General features: G+C 29.4%; 1 protein-coding gene across 1 annotated transcript in view; it reads left to right on the top strand.

Annotated features, from left to right (window-relative positions):
• The window catches only part of LOC143241743 (structural maintenance of chromosomes protein 6-like), an 86,265-nt gene that overhangs the window by 49,267 nt on the left and 13,623 nt on the right, over positions 1-23,375 (top strand). Inside the window, exons 15-18 of the mRNA XM_076484968.1 lie at positions 1,120-1,301; positions 2,441-2,545; positions 4,900-5,096; positions 18,169-18,385. Coding sequence (XP_076341083.1) covers positions 1,120-1,301; positions 2,441-2,545; positions 4,900-5,096; positions 18,169-18,385 — 701 coding nt within the window. The remainder of the gene's footprint in view (positions 1-1,119; positions 1,302-2,440; positions 2,546-4,899; positions 5,097-18,168; positions 18,386-23,375) is intronic.

Raw genomic sequence — 23,375 nt, 5'->3', positions numbered from 1 at the left:
TCATTCCCCTTATGGTCACTTTCTTACCATGTTCTCTCCAACTAGGATGTACTTTGCAATCTACACTGTTGGACACATATTCAGTTACCTACTTTCTTATTGTTGGATTGAGTTACTATAATTCATTCCCCTTATGGTCACTTTCTTACCATGTTCTCTCCAACTAGGATGTACTTTGCTCATTATCCACCCAATGTTTACTGTGATCCACACCTGAATGAACAGTATAACTGGATCAGAAGTGGTGCAGTTCCCCTCTCTAAATCTTATCTTCTCTCATCTCCAAGGGTATCATTTGGACACTTTTAGGGCGTACATCTGTTCTTCCCTTGCACTAGTCCCTCCTCCTAATCAATGTGGGGTTCCAGTTGATCTTGTGAGTAGAGGGAAGTACCATATTGGAAGTTATTATTTTCTTACACTGAAAATGTATTTCAAGTAGGTACTTCCCTCAGAAGTTATGATTTTCTTACACTGAAAATGTATTTCAAGTAGGTTCTTCCCTCAGAAGTTATGATTTTCTTACACTGAAAATATATTTCAATTGGGTTCTTCCCACAGAAGTTATGATTTTTTTACACTGAAAATGTATTTTAATTAGGTTCTTCCCTCAGAAGTTATGATTTTCTTACACTGAAAATGTATTTCAGTTAGGTTCTTCCTTCAGAAATTATGATTTTTTTACACTGAAAATGTATTTCAATTAGGTTCTTCCCTCAGTCACAGTTTCTCCTCACTCACTTCTGTTACTTCCACCATCTGTCAAACTTTCAAGTGATCGTTTGTAGAAATACTCAGAGGGAACCACGTGCTCACATGAGTATATTTTACTCCTATTGATGGACAGGTGCACATGATGATTTACATGAGACACAAGTTGAAATTGCATGATTCCAATAGAGGGTAGCAGAAGTCTTGTGGCATATGTAATAAAAGAGTTGCTTATATAAGGCACCAATAAACAATAAACCAATAAACTGTCACAAATACAGTTTAACTTTCCTTATTTGTTCATACATTACCTTATTAAGAGTTACCTGATGATGTTGTTGTAATTGTGTTCATTATGTTTTAATTTGAAAGAACTTGTCACAATACCTTTTATTTTTTTACATTTAGGATCTTGCATTCATCTCAAAGATCCAAACTGGGCACTTGCTGTTGAAACTTGTCTCAAGTCATTGATGTTTGCTTTCTGTTGTGACAACCATAAGGATGAAAAACTTCTACAAGACTTAATAAATAGAGTTCTTGTAGATGGAAGGAAACCTCAGATTATATGTGCTACTTTCCAGGAAAAGGTTGGTAATGTCTTTCCTTTTAGCAGTAGTAGTCAGATCCTTGGATATCACTCATACCACTTTCCAAGGAAAGGCTCTTAACCAATTGATTAATAGCTGAGTCAACCTTGCCTTTAAGATCAAAATGGTACCATTAAATTGAAAAGCTTTCATAAAATAAATTCATATTTTTTTTTATTCGCACATTAAAGAAAAGTAAAACCTTGTGGTTGAAATTTATTTGATAAAACATCGCATCGCATTCTTAATGTGATTTAAAACATTCTAATATCTTGATCTTTTTTACTTTTGTAGCAGGATTTGGATTGACAAATAATCTTTGAGTAAATACTTTAAAATGACGCTTTAATATATTTGGATTATATTTTAAGAAAATAATGCTTTTTCACTCTGTTTTTTTATAAAAACAATCTATTATTTCAAAGCTGCTTCAAAGTTTATGTTGAAAAATGAATTATAATAACTTATTTGTTACTAATTGTAGGTGGCATTGTAGTTAGATGTTAGGTAATTTATAACCTAACATCTAACTGTAATGTCCCAAACAACCCCGTATCCGTTAACTCTTCTCCCTAAGACGTGTTAGGCAACGGTCAGTTGCAAACTCTTGTTATTAACCTGAAGATGATCTAAGAAGGTCGACACATTGTTCTCTATTTTAATAAAAGTTTTAATATCAATACCAGCTGTCTTGAGATACATTGTAGTAGTTAAAAGTTTTAAAAGAAAGTTTTGTATTTCTGTGTAAAGGACAATGAAGATACCCGACATCTTTCTTATTTATTGGAATTAAACCTTTTCTTTTACAAACATCTAGCTTTATTTGTTCTCTCTTTGAAACTTGAATGAACATTACTTCAGACCAGTTACTGGATACTTCATCAAGATAAAAACATGATAATTCTGTTTATATTAATTTTATAGAGAAGGTTTTCAGTTGGTAATTATCGTGTTATTCTGTTGTTGTGAACTTCAAGTAGATGTGTTCTATTATATTTCAAGTTGTTTTTATATTACAGATAGTTCTGTAAATACTCACCAGATTGTGCTGCTTTGTAAGTATAATTTGATGACATTTGTCACTGCCTTTTGTTCATAACAAACTTTTGTTGGTTCTTGAGAATTATTTGTTCTTTCAGCTGTACAATGTAGTGGATTTTGCTGTACAAAGCTCAGAATTCCAAAGTGTCCTGGAAATGTTATCCATTAAAGATCCGGTCATAGTCAACTGTCTTATTGATCAGGTAAGTTTTAAACTATCCATATCAGGTAAGTTTTAAACTATCCACATAGTGAAGCATATGTGTTCGTAGTACTGACAGATTTGTGAAAAGTTGTTTTGTAATGTCAGTACATTAATATTCCACTCACTTAAACAGCTGTAAACATACTATATACAGTCACATCTGTAAACAGTTTTAGTGTGCTTATTACACTAGATAAACAACCACATCTCTAAACAGTTTTAGTGTGCTTGTTACGTTCTATAAACAGACACATCTGTAATCAGTTTTAGTGTGCTTGTTACGTTCTATATACAGACATATCTGTAAACAGTTTTAGTGTGCTTGTTACATTCTGTATACAGACATATCTCTAAACAGTTTTAGTGTACTTGTTACATTCTGTATACAGCCACATATCTAAACAGTTTTAGTGTGCTTATTACGTTCTGTATACAGCCATATATCTAAACAGTTTTAGTGTGCTTGTTACGTGATGTATGCAGCCACATCTCTAAACAGTTTTAGTGTGCTTATTACGTTCTGTATACAGCCATATATCTAAACAGTTTTAGTGTGCTTGTTACGTGATGTATGCAGCCACATCTCTAAACAGTTTTAGTGTGCTTATTACACTACATAAAGAACCACATCTGAACAGTTTTAGTGTGCTTATTACACTAGATAAACAACCACATCTCTAAACAGTTTTAGTGTGCTTGTTACGTTCTATATACAGACATATCTGTAAACAGTTTTAGTGTGCTTGTAACGTTCTGTATACAGACGTATCTGTAAACAGTTTTAGTGTGCTTGTTACATTCTGTATACAGACATATCTCTAAACAGTTTTAGTGTACTTGTTACATTCTGTATACAGCCACATATCTAAACAGTTTTAGTGTGCTTATTACGTTCTGTATACAGACATATCTCTAAACAGTTTTAGTGTGCTTGTTATGTAACATAAACAGACACATCTCTAACCAGTTTTAGAGTGCTTATTACACTAGATAAACAACCACATCTCTAAACAGTTTTACTGTACTTATTACACTACATAAAGAACCACATCTCTAAACAGTTTTAGTGTGTTTATTAGATAAACAAGCACATTTCCATGTCATGTAATAATTAAGTGTATTTGTCATGAAACATTACTGTTATGATTGTCATATAGTTTCTTCAGTACGTTTAAAGTATTTGAAGAAGAGGACACATATGGTATTTCAATGACACTCTGTCCACTGTTTCTAATGTTGCCAGTATCATCAATGATACTCTGTCCACTGTTTCTAATGTTGCCAGTATCATCAATGACACTCTGTCCACTGTTTCTAATGTTGCCAATATCATCAATGACACTCTGTCCACTGTTTCTAATGTTGCCAATATCATCAATGACACTCTGTCCACTGTTTCTAATGTTGCCAGTATCATCAATGACACTCTGTCCACTGTTTCTAATGTTGCCAGTATCATCAATGACACTCTGTCCACTGTTTCTAATGTTGCCAGTATCATCAATGACACTCTGTCCACTGTTTCTAATGTTGCCAGTATCATCAATGACACTCTGTCCACTGTTTCTAATGTTGCCAGTATCATCAATGACACTCTGTCCACTGTTTCTAATGTTGCCAATATCATCAATGACACTCTGTCCACTGTTTCTAATGTTGCCAGTATCATCAATGACACTCTGTCCACTGTTTCTAATGTTGCCAGTATCATCAATGACACTCTGTCCACTGTTTCTAATGTTGCCAGTATCATCAATGACACTCTGTCCACTGTTTCTAATGTTGCCAGTATCATCAATGACACTCTGTCCACTGTTTCTAATGTTGCCAGTATCATCAATGACACTCTGTCCACTGTTTCTAATGTTGCCAGTATCATCAATGACACTCTGTCCACTGTTTCTAATGTTGCCAGTATCATCAATGACACTCTGTCCACTGTTTCTAATGTTGCCAGTATCATCAATGACACTCTGTCCACTGTTTCTAATGTTGCCAGTATCATCAATGACACTCTGTCCACTGTTTCTAATGTTGCCAGTATCATCAATGACACTCTGTCCACTGTTTCTAATGTTGCCAGTATCATCAATGACACTCTGTCCACTGTTTCTAATGTTGCCAGTATCATCTTATAAAAACGTTATTGTAACAAACGGTTCATATAGATAGTGTTTCTGTGTTCCAATCTATCTTTTGAGCCATTGTACTGATTGAAGTGTGTTGTCTCCATAAAAATTAGAATATTGGTGTGTAATAAGTGTGCATGTATAGGTTTGAAAATGTTGGAATTTGGTGTAGAAAGATGAGGAAAATGACAAAATATGGCTACTCTTATTTTACGTTTTCTAGCGGATGATCGAGTGTATTCTTCTGATTCCTGACAAAGAAAAAGCTCGTCAAGTCATGTTAAACAACGTCCCAACAAACTGTCGAGAAGCCTTCACAATAGAAGGAGACCATTTATATCCGTCGCCCAGTTTCCGTTACTATTCCTCATTAAAACACCGGGCCAGTTTGCTTCAAGGAAACGTGGAAGAAGAAATCAAGTGAGTAATACTGCTTGAAGTGTTGATAGATAATGAAATTAACTAAATGTGATAAAGTGACTTTGTCTATCAAGACACCACACTCAAACAGTATTACTAACTTTTTTAACTCTTGTCAATAAAGTCGTTCGAATCATAAATACTGTTGAAAGACGTCAAAGTGTGATGCCCAGAATTATATGTTTAAAAGTAGATTACGTGTAGACCAAAGGATTTAATATTAGGTTTTGCCCAGAATTATGTTTGAAAGTAGATTACGTGTAGACCAAAGGATTTAATATTAGGTTTTGTCCAGAATTATGTTTGAAAGTAGATTACTTCTAGACCAAAGGATTTAATATTAGGTTTTGTCCAGAATTATGTTTGAAAGTAGATTACGTGTAGACCAAAGGATTTAATATTAGGTTTTGTCCAGAATTATGTTTGAAAGTAGATTACGTGTAGACCAAAGGATTTAATATTAGGTTTTGTCCAGAATTATGTTTGAAAGTAGATTACTTCTAGACCAAAGGATTTAATATTAGGTTTTGTCCAGAATTATGTTTGAAAGTAGATTACTTCTAGACCAAAGGATTTAATATTAGGTTTTGTCCAGAATTATGTTTGAAAGTAGATTACGTGTAGACCAAAGGATTTAATATTAGGTTTTGTCCAGAATTATGTTTGAAAGTAGATTACTTCTAGACCAAAGGATTTAATATTAGGTTTTGTCCAGAATTATGTTTGAAAGTAGATTACGTGTAGACCAAAGGATTTAATATTAGGTTTTGTCCAGAATTATGTTTGAAAGTAGATTACTTCTAGACCAAAGGATTTAATATTAGGTTTTGTCCAGAATTATGTTTGAAAGTAGATTACGTGTAGACCAAAGGATTTAATATTAGGTTTTGTCCAGAATTATGTTTGAAAGTAGATTACTTCTAGACCAAAGGATTTAATATTAGGTTTTGTCCAGAATTATGTTTGAAAGTAGATTACTTCTAGACCAAAGGATTTAATATTAGGTTTTGTCCAGAATTATGTTTGAAAGTAGATTACTTCTAGACCAAAGGATTTAATATTAGGTTTTGTCCAGAATTATGTTTAAAAGTAGATTACTTCTAGACCAAAGGATTTAATATTAGGTTTTTTCCAGAATTATGTTTGAAAGTAGATTACGTGTAGACCAAAGGATTTAATATTAGGTTTTGTCCAGAATTATGTTTGAAAGTAGATTACTTCTAGACCAAAGGATTTAATATTAGGTTTTGTCCAGAATTATGTTTGAAAGTAGATTACTTCTAGACCAAAGGATTTAATATTAGGTTTTGTCCAGAATTATGTTTGAAAGTAGATTACTTCTAGACCAAAGGATTTAATATTAGGTTTTGTCCAGAATTATGTTTGAAAGTAGATTACTTCTAGACCAAAGGATTTAATATTAGGTTTTGTCCAGAATTATGTTTGAAAGTAGATTACGCGGTAGACCAAAGGATTTAATATTAGGTTTTGTCCAGAATTATGTTTGAAAGTAGATTACTTCTAGACCAAAGGATTTAATATTAGGTTTTGTCCAGAATTATGTTTGAAAGTAGATTACTTCTAGACCAAAGGATTTAATATTAGGTTTTGTCCAGAATTATGTTTGAAAGTAGATTACTTCTAGACCAAAGGATTTAATATTAGGTTTTGTCCAGAATTATGTTTGAAAGTAGATTACTTCTAGACCAAAGGATTTAATATTAGGTTTTGTCCAGAATTATGTTTGAAAGTAGATTACTTCTAGACCAAAGGATTTAATATTAGGTTTTGTCCAGAATTATGTTTGAAAGTAGATTACGTGTAGACCAAAGGATTTAATATTAGGTTTTGTCCAGAATTATGTTTGAAAGTAGATTACGTGTAGACCAAAGGATTTAATATTAGGTTTTGTCCAGAATTATGTTTGAAAGTAGATTACGTAGACCAAAGGATTTAATATTAGGTTTTGTCCAGAATTATGTTTGAAAGTAGATTACTTCTAGACCAAAGGATTTAATATTAGGTTTTGTCCAGAATTATGTTTGAAAGTAGATTACTTCTAGACCAAAGGATTTAATATTAGGTTTTGTCCAGAATTATGTTTGAAAGTAGATTACATGTAGACCAAAGGATTTAATATTAGGTTTTGTCCAGAATTATGTTTGAAAGTAGATTACTTCTAGACCAAAGGATTTAATATTAGGTTTTGTCCAGAATTATGTTTGAAAGTAGATTACGTGTAGACCAAAGGATTTAATATTAGGTTTTGTCCAGAATTATGTTTAAAAGTAGATTACTTCTAGACCAAAGGATTTAATATTAGGTTTTGTCCAGAATTATGTTTAAAAGTAGATTACTTCTAGACCAAAGGATTTAATATTAGGTTTTGTCCAGAATTATGTTTGAAAGTAGATTACTTCTAGACCAAAGGATTTAATATTAGGTTTTGTCCAGAATTATGTTTGAAAGTAGATTACTTCTAGACCAAAGGATTTAATATTAGGTTTTGTCCAGAATTATGTTTGAAAGTAGATTACTTCTAGACCAAAGGATTTAATATTAGGTTTTGTCCAGAATTATGTTTGAAAGTAGATTACTTCTAGACCAAAGGATTTAATATTAGGTTTTGTCCAGAATTATGTTTGAAAGTAGATTACTTCTAGACCAAAGGATTTAATATTAGGTTTTGTCCAGAATTATGTTTGAAAGTAGATTACTTCTAGACCAAAGGATTTAATATTAGGTTTTGTCCAGAATTATGTTTGAAAGTAGATTACGTGTAGACCAAAGGATTTAATATTAGGTTTTGTCCAGAATTATGTTTGAAAGTAGATTACGTGTAGACCAAAGGATTTAATATTAGGTTTTGTCCAGAATTATGTTTGAAAGTAGATTACTTCTAGACCAAAGGATTTAATATTAGGTTTTGTCCAGAATTATGTTTGAAAGTAGATTACGTGTAGACCAAAGGATTTAATATTAGGTTTTGTCCAGAATTATGTTTGAAAGTAGATTACTTCTAGACCAAAGGATTTAATATTAGGTTTTGTCCAGAATTATGTTTGAAAGTAGATTACTTCTAGACCAAAGGATTTAATATTAGGTTTTGTCCAGAATTATGTTTGAAAGTAGATTACTTCTAGACCAAAGGATTTAATATTAGGTTTTGTCCAGAATTATGTTTGAAAGTAGATTACTTCTAGACCAAAGGATTTAATATTAGGTTTTGTCCAGAATTATGTTTGAAAGTAGATTACTTCTAGACCAAAGGATTTAATATTAGGTTTTGTCCAGAATTATGTTTGAAAGTAGATTACTTCTAGACCAAAGGATTTAATATTAGGTTTTGTCCAGAATTATGTTTGAAAGTAGATTATATCTAGACCAGGGGTCACCAAATTTTTTCCACAGTGGGCCAAATTACTTGGGGAATGAGAAGTGCAGGCCACATGATCATTATGTTCAATACTCATAAACTAGAACGAAAGCTCTCTGTAAAAGACTTAACACTAAGTTTAGGATGCCACATTAGCCATGTGGGAGTAGCATGCAAAACACACATATAATAAAAAACAAACAGAAATACAACCAACATTTTTATTTACCAACAGGCTATCAAGGAAGGTGACATTAGCAAAAACAATTGTCACATTGCACATAGTGAGTACATATCTGAATTTCACTAAGCCACAAAAAAGTTAGTGAGATTTATGAAATTGGTATTTGGCTTTCAAAATATCTTCAATGTTTAGTTTTGAATTGCTGCATCCAATCATTAGAATTGCTTTCAAATGTTCATCAGTCAACCTTGATCGATGTACCGACTTCACATACTTCATTTTTGAAAATGCTTGTTCACAGATATAAGTTGTTCGAACACTGATGCCATACCAGATTGAACTGCTTCAGCTTTGGAAAATCATCTTCAGGTATGCAACTGTAAAATTCAATAAGTTGCCCTCTCTGTGTTTTGCTTTCAACAAGTCATTTTCTTGCAAATTGATGACCTCCAGCTGAAGTTCCACTGGCACGTCATCAATGACACAATCAAAAGGATTCTGAAATAGGAGAATGTCACTTTTGATTTTGTCGAGATCCAAAAATCTCTCTAAAAATGCTTATTTAAATCACTAATAATCTTTTTGGAAACTCCAGGTTGACATCTTCTGTGATTCCAGCATGAAACTCATTGAAACACTGAAAATGAGAGAGGTTTCCTCCTTCCAAATGTACTTCAAACAATGACAGCTTTCTCCAAAATCCTATAATGATTTTATAGAGATCACATATAAGGTTATTCCTCCACTGAAGTTTCAAGTTCAATTCATTCATGTGAGATGTGATGTCAACCAAAAATGACAACCAGGTTGGATCCGACAGAAGTGGATCGGCTCTATATTTCTCGATAAGAAATATAGCTATTTATCTTCTCAGCTTATAAAAACAAGACAAGACTTTACTGCAGCTGAGCCACCTCACCACCGTGTGATAAAGCAAGTCCCAGAAATCTGAATCCATTTTTTCAAGAATTGCCTTTTACTGGCAATGATTAAGTGCATTACCCCAAATTAAGTTCACTGTAGAAATGACTGGTTTCAGTTTGCAAGAAATATCTAAGTCTTTTCCACAGAGTGCTTGCTAATGTTTGATGCAGTGTATGAACAGAGCACTTGGGAGTTGAAGATCTTCCAACTGTTTCCTGATCAGCCCCACCAGACCCCAGCCATGTTTTCTCCTCCATCAACTGTTACACCTCTAAGCTGATTTTACTGAAGGTTATAGTCTTGCAAACTTTTATGTACTTCCATGAAAATGTCTTCTCCAGTTGTTCTTCCGTGCATGCTGCAAACTGATGCCAACTCTTCCGTGATCTGAAAGTCCAAATTAACTCCACGAATGAACATGAGAAGTTGTGACGTACTCGAGAGAACAGTTTACTCATCCAGTGCCAGAGAATACCATAGAAAGTTTTTACCTTTTTGGCTTATGTGTAATGCGATGCTCTCTCCAAGTTCTTCTGCTCTCCGTACAACTGAAGTTGCTGAAAGGCCAATACTTTCAAAGAAATTGGCTTTTTCAGGACACAGCTCATTTACTGTTTCTATCATACACTCTTTGATGAAGTTGCTGTCAGTAAAAGGTTTTCCTCGCTCTGCCATCCTATGCACCATTTTGTAACTTGTACGAGTGACAGATTCATTTTCAGCAAACTTTCTCATGAAAAGATTCTTTTGAGATTCAAAAACACGTTTCACAGATTCAAATTTCTCAGAACGGAACTTTCCTGAAAATTGCAAATATGTTGATCGATGTTTTAGTATAAATATTTACAGCTACAAAGGTTTATTATTATTTAGTATAAATATTTACAGTTACAAAGGTTTATTATTATTTAGTATAAATATTTACAGCTACAAAGGTTTATTATTTTTTAGTATAAATATTTACATCTACAAAGGTTTATTATTTTTAGTATAAATATCTACAGCTACAAAGGTTTATTCTTTTTAGTATAAATATTTACAGCAACAAAGGTTTATTATTTTTAGTATAATTATTTACAGCTACAAAGGTTTATTATTTTTAGTATAAATATTTACAGCTACAAAGGTTTATTATTTTTTAGTATAAATATTTACATCTACAAAGGTTTATTATTTTTAGTATAAATATTTACATCTACAAAGGTTTATTATTTTTAGTATAAATATTTACAGCTACAAAGGTTTATTATTATTTAGTATAAATATTTACAGTTACAAAGGTTTATTATTATTTAGTATAAATATTTACAGCTACAAAGGTTTATTATTATTTAGTATAAATATTTACAGCTACAAAGGTTTATTATTTTTGGTATAAATATTTACAGCTACAAAGGTTTATTATTTTTAGTATAAATATTTACAGCTACAAAGGTTTATTATTTTTAATATAAATATTTACATCTACAAAGGTTTATTATTATTTAGTATAAATATTTACAGCAACAAAGGTTTATTATTTTTAGTATAAATATATACATCTACAAAGGTTTATTATTTGTAGTATAAATATTTACAGTTACAAAGGTTTATTATTATTTAGTATAAATATTTACAGCAACAAAGGTTTATTATTTTTAGTATAAATATATACATCTACAAAGGTTTATTACTTTTAGTATAAATATTTACAGCTACAAAGGTTTATTATTTTTAGTATAAATATTTACATCTACAAAGGTTTATTATTTTTAGTATAAATATTTACAGCTACAAAGGTTTATTATTTTTTAGTATAAATATTTACAGCGACAAGGTTTATTATTTTTAGTATAAATATTTACAGCAACAAGGTTTATTATTTTTTAGTATAAATATATACATCTACAAAGGTTTATTATTATTTAGTATAAATATTTACAGTTACAAAGGTTTATTATTATTTAGTATAAATATTTACAGCAACAAAGGTTTATTATTTTTAGTATAAATATATACATCTACAAAGGTTTATTATTTGTACTATAAATATTTACAGTTACAAAGGTTTATTATTATTTAGTATAAATATTTACAGCTACAAAGGTTTATTATTATTTTTAGTATAAATATTTACAGCTACAAAGTTTTATTATTTTTAGTATCAATATTTACATCTACAAAGGTTTATTATTTTTAGTATAAATATTTACAGCTACAAAGGTTTATTATTTTTAGTATAAATATTTACATCTACAAAGGTTTATTATTTTTAGTATAAATATTTACAGCTACAAAGGTTTATTATTTTTAGTATAAATATTTACAGCAACAAAAGTTTATTATTTTTAGTATAAATATATGCATCTACAAAGGTTTATTATTATTTAGTATCAATATTTACAGTTACAAAGGTTTATTATTATTTAATACAAATATTTACAGCTACAAAGGTTTATTATTTTTAGTATAAATATTTACAGCTACAAAGGTTTATTATTTTTGGTATAAATATTTACAGCAACAAAGGTTTATTATTTTTAGTATAAATATTTACATCTACAAAGGTTTATTATTATTTAGTATAAATATTTACTGTTACAAAGGTTTATTATTTTTAGTATAAATATTTACATCAACAAAGGTTTATTATTTTTGGTATAAATATTTACATCTACAAAGGTTTATTATTTTTGGTATAAATATTTACATCTACAAAGGTTTATTATTATTTAGTAAATATTTACAGTTACAAAGGTTTATTATTATTTAGTATAAATATTTACAGCTACAAAGGTTTATTATTTTTAGTATAAATATTTACAGCTACAAAGGTTTATTATTTTTGGTATAAATATTTACATCTACAAAGGTTTATTATTTTTGGTATAAATATTTACAGCTACAAAGGTTTATTATTTTTAGTATAAATATTTACAGCTACAAAGGTTTATTATTTTTAATATAAATATTTACATCTACAAAGGTTTATTATTATTTAGTATAAATATTTACAGCAACAAAGGTTTATTATTTTAGTATAAATATATACATCTACAAAGGTTTATTATTTGTAGTATAAATATTTACAGTTACAAAGGTTTATTATTATTTAGTATAAATATTTACAGCAACAAAGGTTTATTATTTTTAGTATAAATATTTACATCAACAAAGGTTTATTATTTTTGGTATAAATATTTACATCTACAAAGGTTTATTATTTTTGGTATAAATATTTACATCTACAAAGGTTTATTATTATTTAGTATAAATATTTACAGTTACAAAGGTTTATTATTATTTAGTATAAATATTTACAGCTACAAAGGTTTATTATTTTTAGTATAAATATTTACAGCTACAAAGGTTTATTATTTTTGGTATAAATATTTACATCTACAAAGGTTTATTATTTTTGGTATAAATATTTACAGCTACAAAGGTTTATTATTTTTAGTATAAATATTTACAGCTACAAAGGTTTATTATTTTTAATATAAATATTTACATCTACAAAGGTTTATTATTATTTAGTATAAATATTTACAGCAACAAAGGTTTATTATTTTTAGTATAAATATATACATCTACAAAGGTTTATTATTTGTAGTATAAATATTTACAGTTACAAAGGTTTATTATTATTTAGTATAAATATTTACAGCAACAAAGGTTTATTATTTTTAGTATAAATATATACATCTACAAAGTTTTATTATTTGTAGTATAAATATTTACAGTTACAAAGGTTTATTATTATTTAGTATAAATATTTACAGCTACAAAGGTTTATTATTTTTAGTATAAATATTTACAGCTACAAAGGTTTATTATTATTTTTAGTATAAATATTTACAGCTACAAAGGTTTATTATTTTTAGTATAAATATTTACATCTACAAAGGTTTATTATTTTTTTTAGTATAAATATTTACAGCTACAAAGGTTTATTATTTTTAGTATAAATATTTACATCTACAAAGGTTTTTTATTTTTAGTATAAATATTTACAGCTACAAAGGTTTATTATTTTTAGTATAAATATTTACAGCGACAAAGGTTTATTATTTTTAGTATAAATATTTACAGCAACAAAGGTTTATTATTTTTAGTATAAATATATACATCTACAAAGGTTTATTATTATTTAGTATAAATATTTACAGTTACAAAGGTTTATTATTATTTAGTATAAATATTTACAGCGACAAAGGTTTATTATTTTTAGTATAAATATTTACAGCAACAAAGGTTTATTATTTTTAGTATAAATATATACATCTACAAAGGTTTATTATTATTTAGTATAAATATTTACAGTTACAAAAGGTTTATTATTATTTAGTACAAATATTTACAGCTACAAAGGTTTATTATTTTTAGTATAAATATTTACATCTACAAAGGTTTATTATTATTTAGTATAAATATTTACAGTTACAAAGGTTTATTATTTTTAGTATAAATATTTACAGCAACAAAGGTTTATTATTTTTAGTATAAATATTTACATCTACAAAGGTTTATTATTATTTAGTATAAATATTTACTGTTACAAAGGTTTATTATTTTTAGTATAAATATTTACATCAACAAAGGTTTATTATTTTTGGTATAAATATTTACATCTACAAAGGTTTATTATTTTTGGTATAAATATTTACATCTACAAAGGTTTATTATTATTTAGTATAAATATTTACAGTTACAAAGGTTTATTATTTTTAGTATAAATATTTACAGCTACAAAGGTTTATTATTTTTAGTATAAATATTTACAGCTACAAAGGTTTATTATTTTTGGTATAAATATTTACAGCAACAAAGGTTTATTATTTTTAGTATAAATATTTACATCTACAAAGGTTTATTATTTTTAGTATAAATATTTACATCTACAAAGGTTTATTATTTTTAGTATAAATATTTACATCTACAAAGGTTTATTATTATTTAGTATAAATATTTACAGTTACAAAGGTTTATTATTTTTAGTATAAATATTTGCATCAACAAAGGTTTATTATTTTTGGTATAAATATTTACATCTACAAAGGTTTATTATTTTTGGTATAAATATTTACAGCAACAAAGGTTTATTATTTTTAGTATAAATATTTACATCTACAAAGGTTTATTATTATTTAGTATAAATATTTACAGCTACAAAGGTTTATTATTTTTAGTATAAATATTTACATCTACAAAGGTTTATTATTTTTAGTATAAATATTTACAGCTATACAGGTTTATTATTTGTAGTATAAATATTTACATCTACAAAGGTTTATTATTTTTAGTATAAATATTTACAGCTATACAGGTTTATTATTTGTAGTATAAATATTTACAGCAACAAAGGTTTATTTTTATTTAGTATAAATATTTACAGCAACAAAGGTTAATATTTTTAGTATAAATATTTACATCTACAAAGGTTTATTATTATTTAGTATAAATATTTACATCAAGAAAGGTTTATTATTTGTAGTATAAATATTTACAGCAACAAAGGTTTATTATTATTTAGTATAAATATTTACAGCAACAAAGGTTAATATTTTTAGTATAAATATTTACATCTACAAAGGTTTATTATTTTTAGTATAAATATTTACATCAACAAAGGTTTATTATTTTTGGTATAAATATTTACAGCTACACAGGTTTCTTATTTGTAGTATAAATATTTACAGCTACAAAGGTTTATTATTTTTAGTATAAATATTTACAGCAACAAAGGTTTATTATTTTTAGTATAAATATTTACATCTACAAAGGTTTTTTATTTTTAGTATAAATATTTACAGCTACAAAGGTTTATTATTTTTAGTATAAATATTTACAGCGACAAAGGTTTATTATTTTTAGTATAAATATTTACAGCAACAAAGGTTTATTATTTTTAGTATAAATATATACATCTACAAAGGTTTATTATTATTTAGTATAAATATTTACAGTTACAAAGGTTTATTATTATTTAGTATAAATATTTACAGCTACAAAGGTTTATTATTTTTAGTATAAATATTTACAGCAACAAAGGTTTATTATTTTTAGTATAAATATATACATCTACAAAGGTTTATTATTATTTAGTATAAATATTTACAGTTACAAAGGTTTATTATTATTTAGTACAAATATTTACAGCTACAAAGGTTTATTATTTTTAGTATAAATATTTACATCTACAAAGGTTTATTATTATTTAGTATAAATATTTACAGTTACAAAGGTTTATTATTTTTAGTATAAATATTTACAGCAACAAAGGTTTATTATTTTTAGTATAAATATTTACATCTACAAAGGTTTATTATTATTTAGTATAAATATTTACTGTTACAAAGGTTTATTATTTTTAGTATAAATATTTACATCAACAAAGGTTTATTATTTTTGGTATAAATATTTACATCTACAAAGGTTTATTATTTTTGGTATAAATATTTACATCTACAAAGGTTTATTATTATTTAGTATAAATATTTACAGTTACAAAGGTTTATTATTTTTAGTATAAATATTTACAGCTACAAAGGTTTATTATTTTTAGTATAAATATTTACAGCTACAAAGGTTTATTATTTTTGGTATAAATATTTACAGCAACAAGGTTTATTATTTTTAGTATAAATATTTACATCTACAAGGTTTATTATTTTTTAGTATAAATATTTACATCTACAAAGGTTTATTATTTTAGTATAAATATTTACATCTACAAAGGTTTATTATTATTTAGTATAAATATTTACAGTTACAAAGGTTTATTATTTTTTAGTATAAATATTTGCATCAACAAAGGTTTATTATTTTTGGTATAAATATTTACATCTACAAAGGTTTATTATTTTTGGTATAAATATTTACAGCAACAAAGGTTTATTATTTTTAGTATAAATATTTACATCTACAAAGGTTTATTATTATTTAGTATAAATATTTACAGCTACAAAGGTTTATTATTTTTAGTATAAATATTTACATCTACAAAGGTTTATTATTTTAGTATAAATATTTACAGCTATACAGGTTTATTATTTTGTAGTATAAATATTTACATCTACAAAGGTTTATTATTTTTAGTATAAATATTTACAGCTATACAGGTTTATTATTTGTAGTATAAATATTTACAGCAACAAAGGTTTATTTTTATTTAGTATAAATATTTACAGCAACAAAGGTTTATTATTTTTTAGTATAAATATTTACATCTACAAGGTTTATTATTATTTAGTATAAATATTTACATCAAGAAGGTTTATTATTTGTAGTATAAATATTTACATCAACAAAGGTTTATTATTATTTAGTATAAATATTTACAGCAACAAAGGTTAATATTTTTAGTATAAATATTTACATCTACAAAGGTTTATTATTTTTAGTATAAATATTTACATCAACAAAGGTTTATTATTTTTGGTATAAATATTTACAGCTACACAGGTTTCTTATTTGTAGTATAAATATTTACAGCTACAAAGGTTTATTATTTTTAGTATAAATATTTACAGCAACAAAGGTTTATTATTTTTAGTATAAATATTTACAGCAACAAAGGTTTATTATTTTTAGTATAAATATTTACAGCAACAAAGGTTTATTTTTAGTATAAATATTTACATCCACAAAGGTTTATTATTATTTAGTATAAATATTTACAGCTACAACGGTTTATTACTTTTAGTATAAATATTTACAGCTACAAAGGTTTATTATTATTTCATATTATTTATTCCACATATTTTCAACATATCAATTTGCTGCCCACATTTTGTTTGTCAAGTCTGATGAGTGAGTCTTCACTCAAGAAATTTATCACAATTTAAATATTTGTTTTTTATAAATTAACCATGTTGTTAGCTTTTTTATTTATCTAAATTTATCTTATCATTGTTTGAAAATAAACCTGGTGAAACCTTCAACAGGTGAACCTTTCTTCTTGTGTTCAACCACAAGAAAGTTCTTGGATTTCTTTGAATGTGATTTATCAAACTATTTATCCTATGGGTGCTTTATTATCACAAGAGTTGTATTAAATAAAACCTTCTAACTTACTTCAAAACATCTCCTTTTTTTGTATTCGTGTATGAGATGATTGACATTTTTCAGCCATGTGTCGTCAGATCACTCCGGGATATTTTCAAGTACATACATTTAGCTTATAGCTCTGTTGTCTCTTGGCCAAATTCTGATCTAATTACAGTTTTGGAGTGAAGACTCCAAACCCTTTCAGTTGATGTATTTGACCACATCCAAGGTTTCATATATTTATATACTCCAATCCTGCCTTAAAGAATTTTAGTTTGAGAGTAGACTGGTATAGATCCTGTTGAGTGATAAAATCGGGTACATGCACGCCTCATAGCTTGATATTGCTGGCACACGAAAAATGGCTGAAAGAAAGGGCTCACCGACTAATTTACTCCAATCATACCCGAAAGAACGTAAAGTACTGTGGCTGTTGAGAATTTCTTCTTGTTTTGTTTTATTTATTTATTGTGAAAGTACAGACATCATTATTGGTAGTTTTTATCTGTGCTTTCTCTTTATTAAATTACTTCAATTAAAGTAAATGTTAATAATTGTAGAGTCAAGAAGCAGGAAGCAGCGTGTGTTTACGGTCAAATTCGGGAAATGCAGAGATTTTTGCAGGAAACTTCTGAACTGAAGCAGTCAAATGAAAAGGAAATGCACATTGCTGATGTGCAAGTTGCCAAGATTAATCAGTCAATAGCCCGCACGAATCTGGAAATAAATGACCTGCGGAACACTGAAGAACCCGAACCCGTGAACGTCAGTGCTCTGGTACGAATCTAGTGGTATTTCAAGCACATCAATAATAGCTTTGTATCATAGTGTCAGTTTTTCAGATAAAGAATCAGATTACAAATATGGTTTAACTCAGGAACTCTGTAGCCAGGGACGTTAGTTGTGTTTAAAATGTGTCATGAAGTTCACATATATGTGAGTTTTACTGTGTGCTTGTATATATTATCATATTGGGCATGCTCTGATGTTAAGTAATGTGTATTTGTTTCATTCACATTATTATTTAGCTGTTATTTAACTGAGAAAGAAACACCTTGTTTTTAGAAATGTTTTCACAAGCTCTTCTCGTTTATGTCTTTAAAAAACAAAGTAAATTCTGTAGATTTTCTTAAAAAATCAGCTTGAAACATGAATGTTTGTTTAGTTTTAGGTAAACTGTTAGAGAGTAAAATGAAGTTAATATTTTGTGTCACTGGAACATTAAGATGGTTACAGTGTTTAAGTTTCATCTATTTATTTGTGTTAAATTAGGATGATGAAGTTTCCCTCCTGGTCCAGAAACTGGAAAAATATGAAGCAGAACTAGAAAATTAAGATTGTGGTTGAAGAAGCGTTAAAGGAATTGAAGCAGGTGGATGATAAATGTCAGAGTTTGGATACAAGGATTAAATACTTGTTGAGCAAACTCATCCTGTCAAGGTAGTGTTACAGACTATATTCTGATTTAAAAACAGTACACGTTTACTAACTATTTGTTATACGAGACTGACGGAAGTACTTTACCAACTATTTGTTATACAAGACTGACGGACGTACTTTACCAACTATTTGTTATACGAGACTGACGGACGTACTTTACCAACTATTTGTTATACGAGACTGACGGACATACTTTACCAACTATTTGTTATACAAGACTGAAGGACGTACTTTACCAACTATTTGTTATACAAGACTGAAGGACGTACTTTACCAACTATTTGTTATACAAGACTGAAGAGCGTGCTTTACCAACTATTTGTTATACAAGACTGAAGGACGTGCTTTACCAACTATTTGTTATACAAGACTGAAGGACGTGCTTTACCAACTATTTGTTATACAAGACTGAAGGACGTGCTTTACCAACTATTTGTTATACAAGACTGAAGGACGTGCTTTACCAACTATTTGTTATACAAGACTGAAGGACGCGTGCTTTTACCAACTATTTGTTATCTGAGACTGACCGACGCACTTTACCAACTATTTGTTATACAAGACTGAAGGACGTGCTTTACCAACTATTTGTTATCTGAGACTGACGGACGCATGCTTTACCAACTATTTGTTATCTGAGACTGACGGACATACTTTACCAACTATTTGTTATACAAGACTGAAGGGACGTGCTTTACCAACTATTTGTTATACAAGACTGAAGGACGTGCTTTACCAACTATTTGTTATACAAGACTGAAGGACGTGCTTTACCAACTATTTGTTATACAAGACTGAAGGACGTGCTTTACCAACTATTTGTTATACAAGACTGAAGGACGTGCTTTACCAACTATTTGTTATACAAGACTGAAGGACGTGCTTTACCAACTATTTGTTATACAAGACTGAAGGACGTGCTTTACCAACTATTTGTTATCTGAGACTGAAGGACGTGCTTTACCAACTATTTGTTATACAAGACTGAAGGACGCATTTTACCAACTATTTGTTACACAAGACTGAAGGACGTACTTTACCAACTATTTGTTATACAAGACTGAAGGACGTACTTTACCAACTATTTGTTATACAAGACTGAAGGACGTACTTTACCAACTATTTGTTATACAAGACTGAAGGACGTACTTTACCAACTATTTGTTATACGAGACTGACGGTCGTTCTTTACCAACTATTTGTTACACAAGACTGAAGGACGTACTTTACCAACTATTTGTTACACGAGACTGAAGGACGTACTTTACCAACTATTTGTTATCTGAGACTGAAGGGCGTGCTTTTACCAACTATTTGTTATACGAGACTGACGGACGTACTTTACCAACTATTTGTTATACAAGACTGACGGACGTACTTTACCAACTATTTGTTATACGAGACTGACGGACGTACTTTACCAACTATTTGTTACACAAGACTGAAGGACGTACTTTACCAACTATTTGTTATATGAGACTGACGGACGTTCTTTACCAACTATTTGTTACACAAGACTGAAGGACGTACTTTACCAACTATTTGTTACACAAGACTGAAGGACGTACTTTTCCAACTATTTGTTATACGAGACTGACGGACGTACTTTACCAACTATTTGTTATACGAGACTGACGGACGTACTTTACCAACTATTTGTTATACGAGATTGACAGACGTACTTCACCATTTGTTATACAAGACTGACGGACGTACTTTACCAACTATTTGTTTTACAAGACTGACGGACGTACTTTACCAACTATTTGTTATACCAAACTGACGGATGTACTTTACCAACTATTTGTTATACGAGACTGACGGACGTACCGTGTCTTAAACATCAGTGTTTTTGAAAGTTTTGAACCTTCCTAGTAAATGAGTTATCTGAAAACTGTTTTCCTGCCGGATGTTGCTAACAGCTATCTTTTATTTCTCCAAGCTACACAGAATGATTTCAGTGCTTATCACCTCTGTTCAGTAATCCCCATTTTGAGGGAATACTACCCCCACTAATAACATCGATAAACCTAGTTTTAGATAAACCACTCTCTGTTAGTAACTCTAAACTAAATCAGATCAGTAGTACCAGATAGTTCTGTTATTTTTATGTGTCCAACATCTCTGTTTTAATGTTACATTATTCTTTTGTTTTACTTATAAGCATTCAGTTTAAACGTTTTTTACATTCTGGTTGCTGTTGCCAACAGATTCTTTGTACAAGGTGTTTATAATGACATGGGGATGGTTTGGAAATGTTTCCTTGTATTCTAGAAGAAAGAAGATTTTTATTACCACAAGTTTCTCCAAAAGTGAAAATAATTGCTTTAGAGTTGGATATTGTTCAGCATTCTTTTCTCTTTCTATTCGTTGAAATATATATAAGAATCTAATTGAGCAATGTAATTTTGTGTTTAAAAGATCTGGGGTTTAATTTCATAAGTGTAACAACAACAAGTATGGTATCAGTCATGATGTGTCACAAACTGGTGATACAGTAGGAGCATGGTATAACAACAAGTATGGTATCAGTCATGATGTATCACAAACTGGTGATACAGTAGGAGCATGGTGTAACAACAAGTATGGTATCAGTCATGATGTGTCACAAACTGGTGATACAGTAGGAGCATGGTGTAACAACAAGTATGGTATCAGTCATGATGTGTCACAAACTGGTGATACAGTAGGAGAATGGTGTAACAACAACAAGTATGGTATCAGTCATGATGTATCACAAACTGGTGATACAGTAGGAGCATGGTGTAACAACAACAAGTATGGTATCAGTCATGATGTATCACAAACTGGTGATACAGTAGGAGCATGGTGTAACAACAAGTATGGTGTCAGTCATGATGTGAAACAAACTGGTGATACAGTAGGAGCATGGTGTAAGAACAACAAGTATGGTATCAGTCATGATGTGAAACAAACTGGTGATACAGTAGGAGCATGGTGTAAGAACAACAAGTATGGTATCAGTCATGATGTGTCACAAACTGGTGATACAGTAGGAGCATGGTGTAACAACAACAAGTATGGTATCAGTCATGATGTGTCACAAACTGGTGATACAGTAGGAGAATGGTGTAACAACAACAAGTATGGTATCAGTCATGATGTATCACAAACTGGTGATACAGTAGGAGCATGGTGTAACAACAACAAGTATGGTATCAGTCATGATGTATCACAAACTGGTGATACAGTAGGAGCATGGTGTAACAACAAGTATGGTGTCAGTCATGATGTGAAACAAACTGGTGATACAGTAGGAGCATGGTGTAAGAACAACAAGTATGGTATCAGTCATGATGTGAAACAAACTGGTGATACAGTAGGAGCATGGTGTAAGAACAACAAGTATGGTATCAGTCATGATGTGTCACAAACTGGTGATACAGTAGGAGCATGGTGTAACAACAACAAGTATGGTATCAGTCATGATGTGTCACAAACTGGTGATACAGTAGGAGCAATGTGTAGGAACAACAAGTATGGTATCAGTCATGATGTATCACAAACTGGTGATACAGTAGGAGCATGGTGTAACAAAAACAAGTATGGTATCAGTCATGATGTATCACAAACTGGTGATACAGTAGGAGCATGGTGTAACAACAAGTATGGTATCAGTCATGATGTGTCACAAACTGGTGATACAGTAGGAGCATGGTGTAACAACAACAAGTATGGTATCAGTCATGATGTATCACAAACTGGTGATACAGTAGGAGCATGGTGTAACAACAAGTATGGTGTCAGTCATGATGTGTCACAAACTGGTGATACAGTAGGAGCATGGTGTAACAACAACAAGTATGGTATCAGTCATGATGTATCACAAACTGGTGATACAGTAGGAGCATGGTGTAACAACAAGTATGGTGTCAGTCATGATGTGAAACAAACTGGTGATACAGTAGGAGCATGGTGTAAGAACAACAAGTATGGTATCAGTCATGATGTGAAACAAACTGGTGATACAGTAGGAGCATGGTGTAAGAACAACAAGTATGGTATCAGTCATGATGTGTCACAAACTGGTGATACAGTAGGAGCATGGTGTAACAACAACAAGTATGGTATCAGTCATGATGTGTCACAAACTGGTGATACAGTAGGAGAATGGTGTAACAACAACAAGTATGGTATCAGTCATGATGTATCACAAACTGGTGATACAGTAGGAGCATGGTGTAACAACAACAAGTATGGTATCAGTCATGATGTATCACAAACTGGTGATACAGTAGGAGCATGGTGTAACAACAAGTATGGTATCAGTCATGATGTGAAACAAACTGGTGATACAGTAGGAGCA

The sequence above is a fragment of the Tachypleus tridentatus genome, unplaced genomic scaffold (assembly GCF_004210375.1).
Source record: "Tachypleus tridentatus isolate NWPU-2018 unplaced genomic scaffold, ASM421037v1 Hic_cluster_1, whole genome shotgun sequence".
Taxonomy (NCBI): Eukaryota; Metazoa; Arthropoda; class Merostomata; order Xiphosura; family Limulidae; genus Tachypleus; species Tachypleus tridentatus.
The sequence above is the reverse complement of the archived record's forward strand: the minus strand, read 5'-3'. Positions and strand labels throughout refer to the sequence as shown.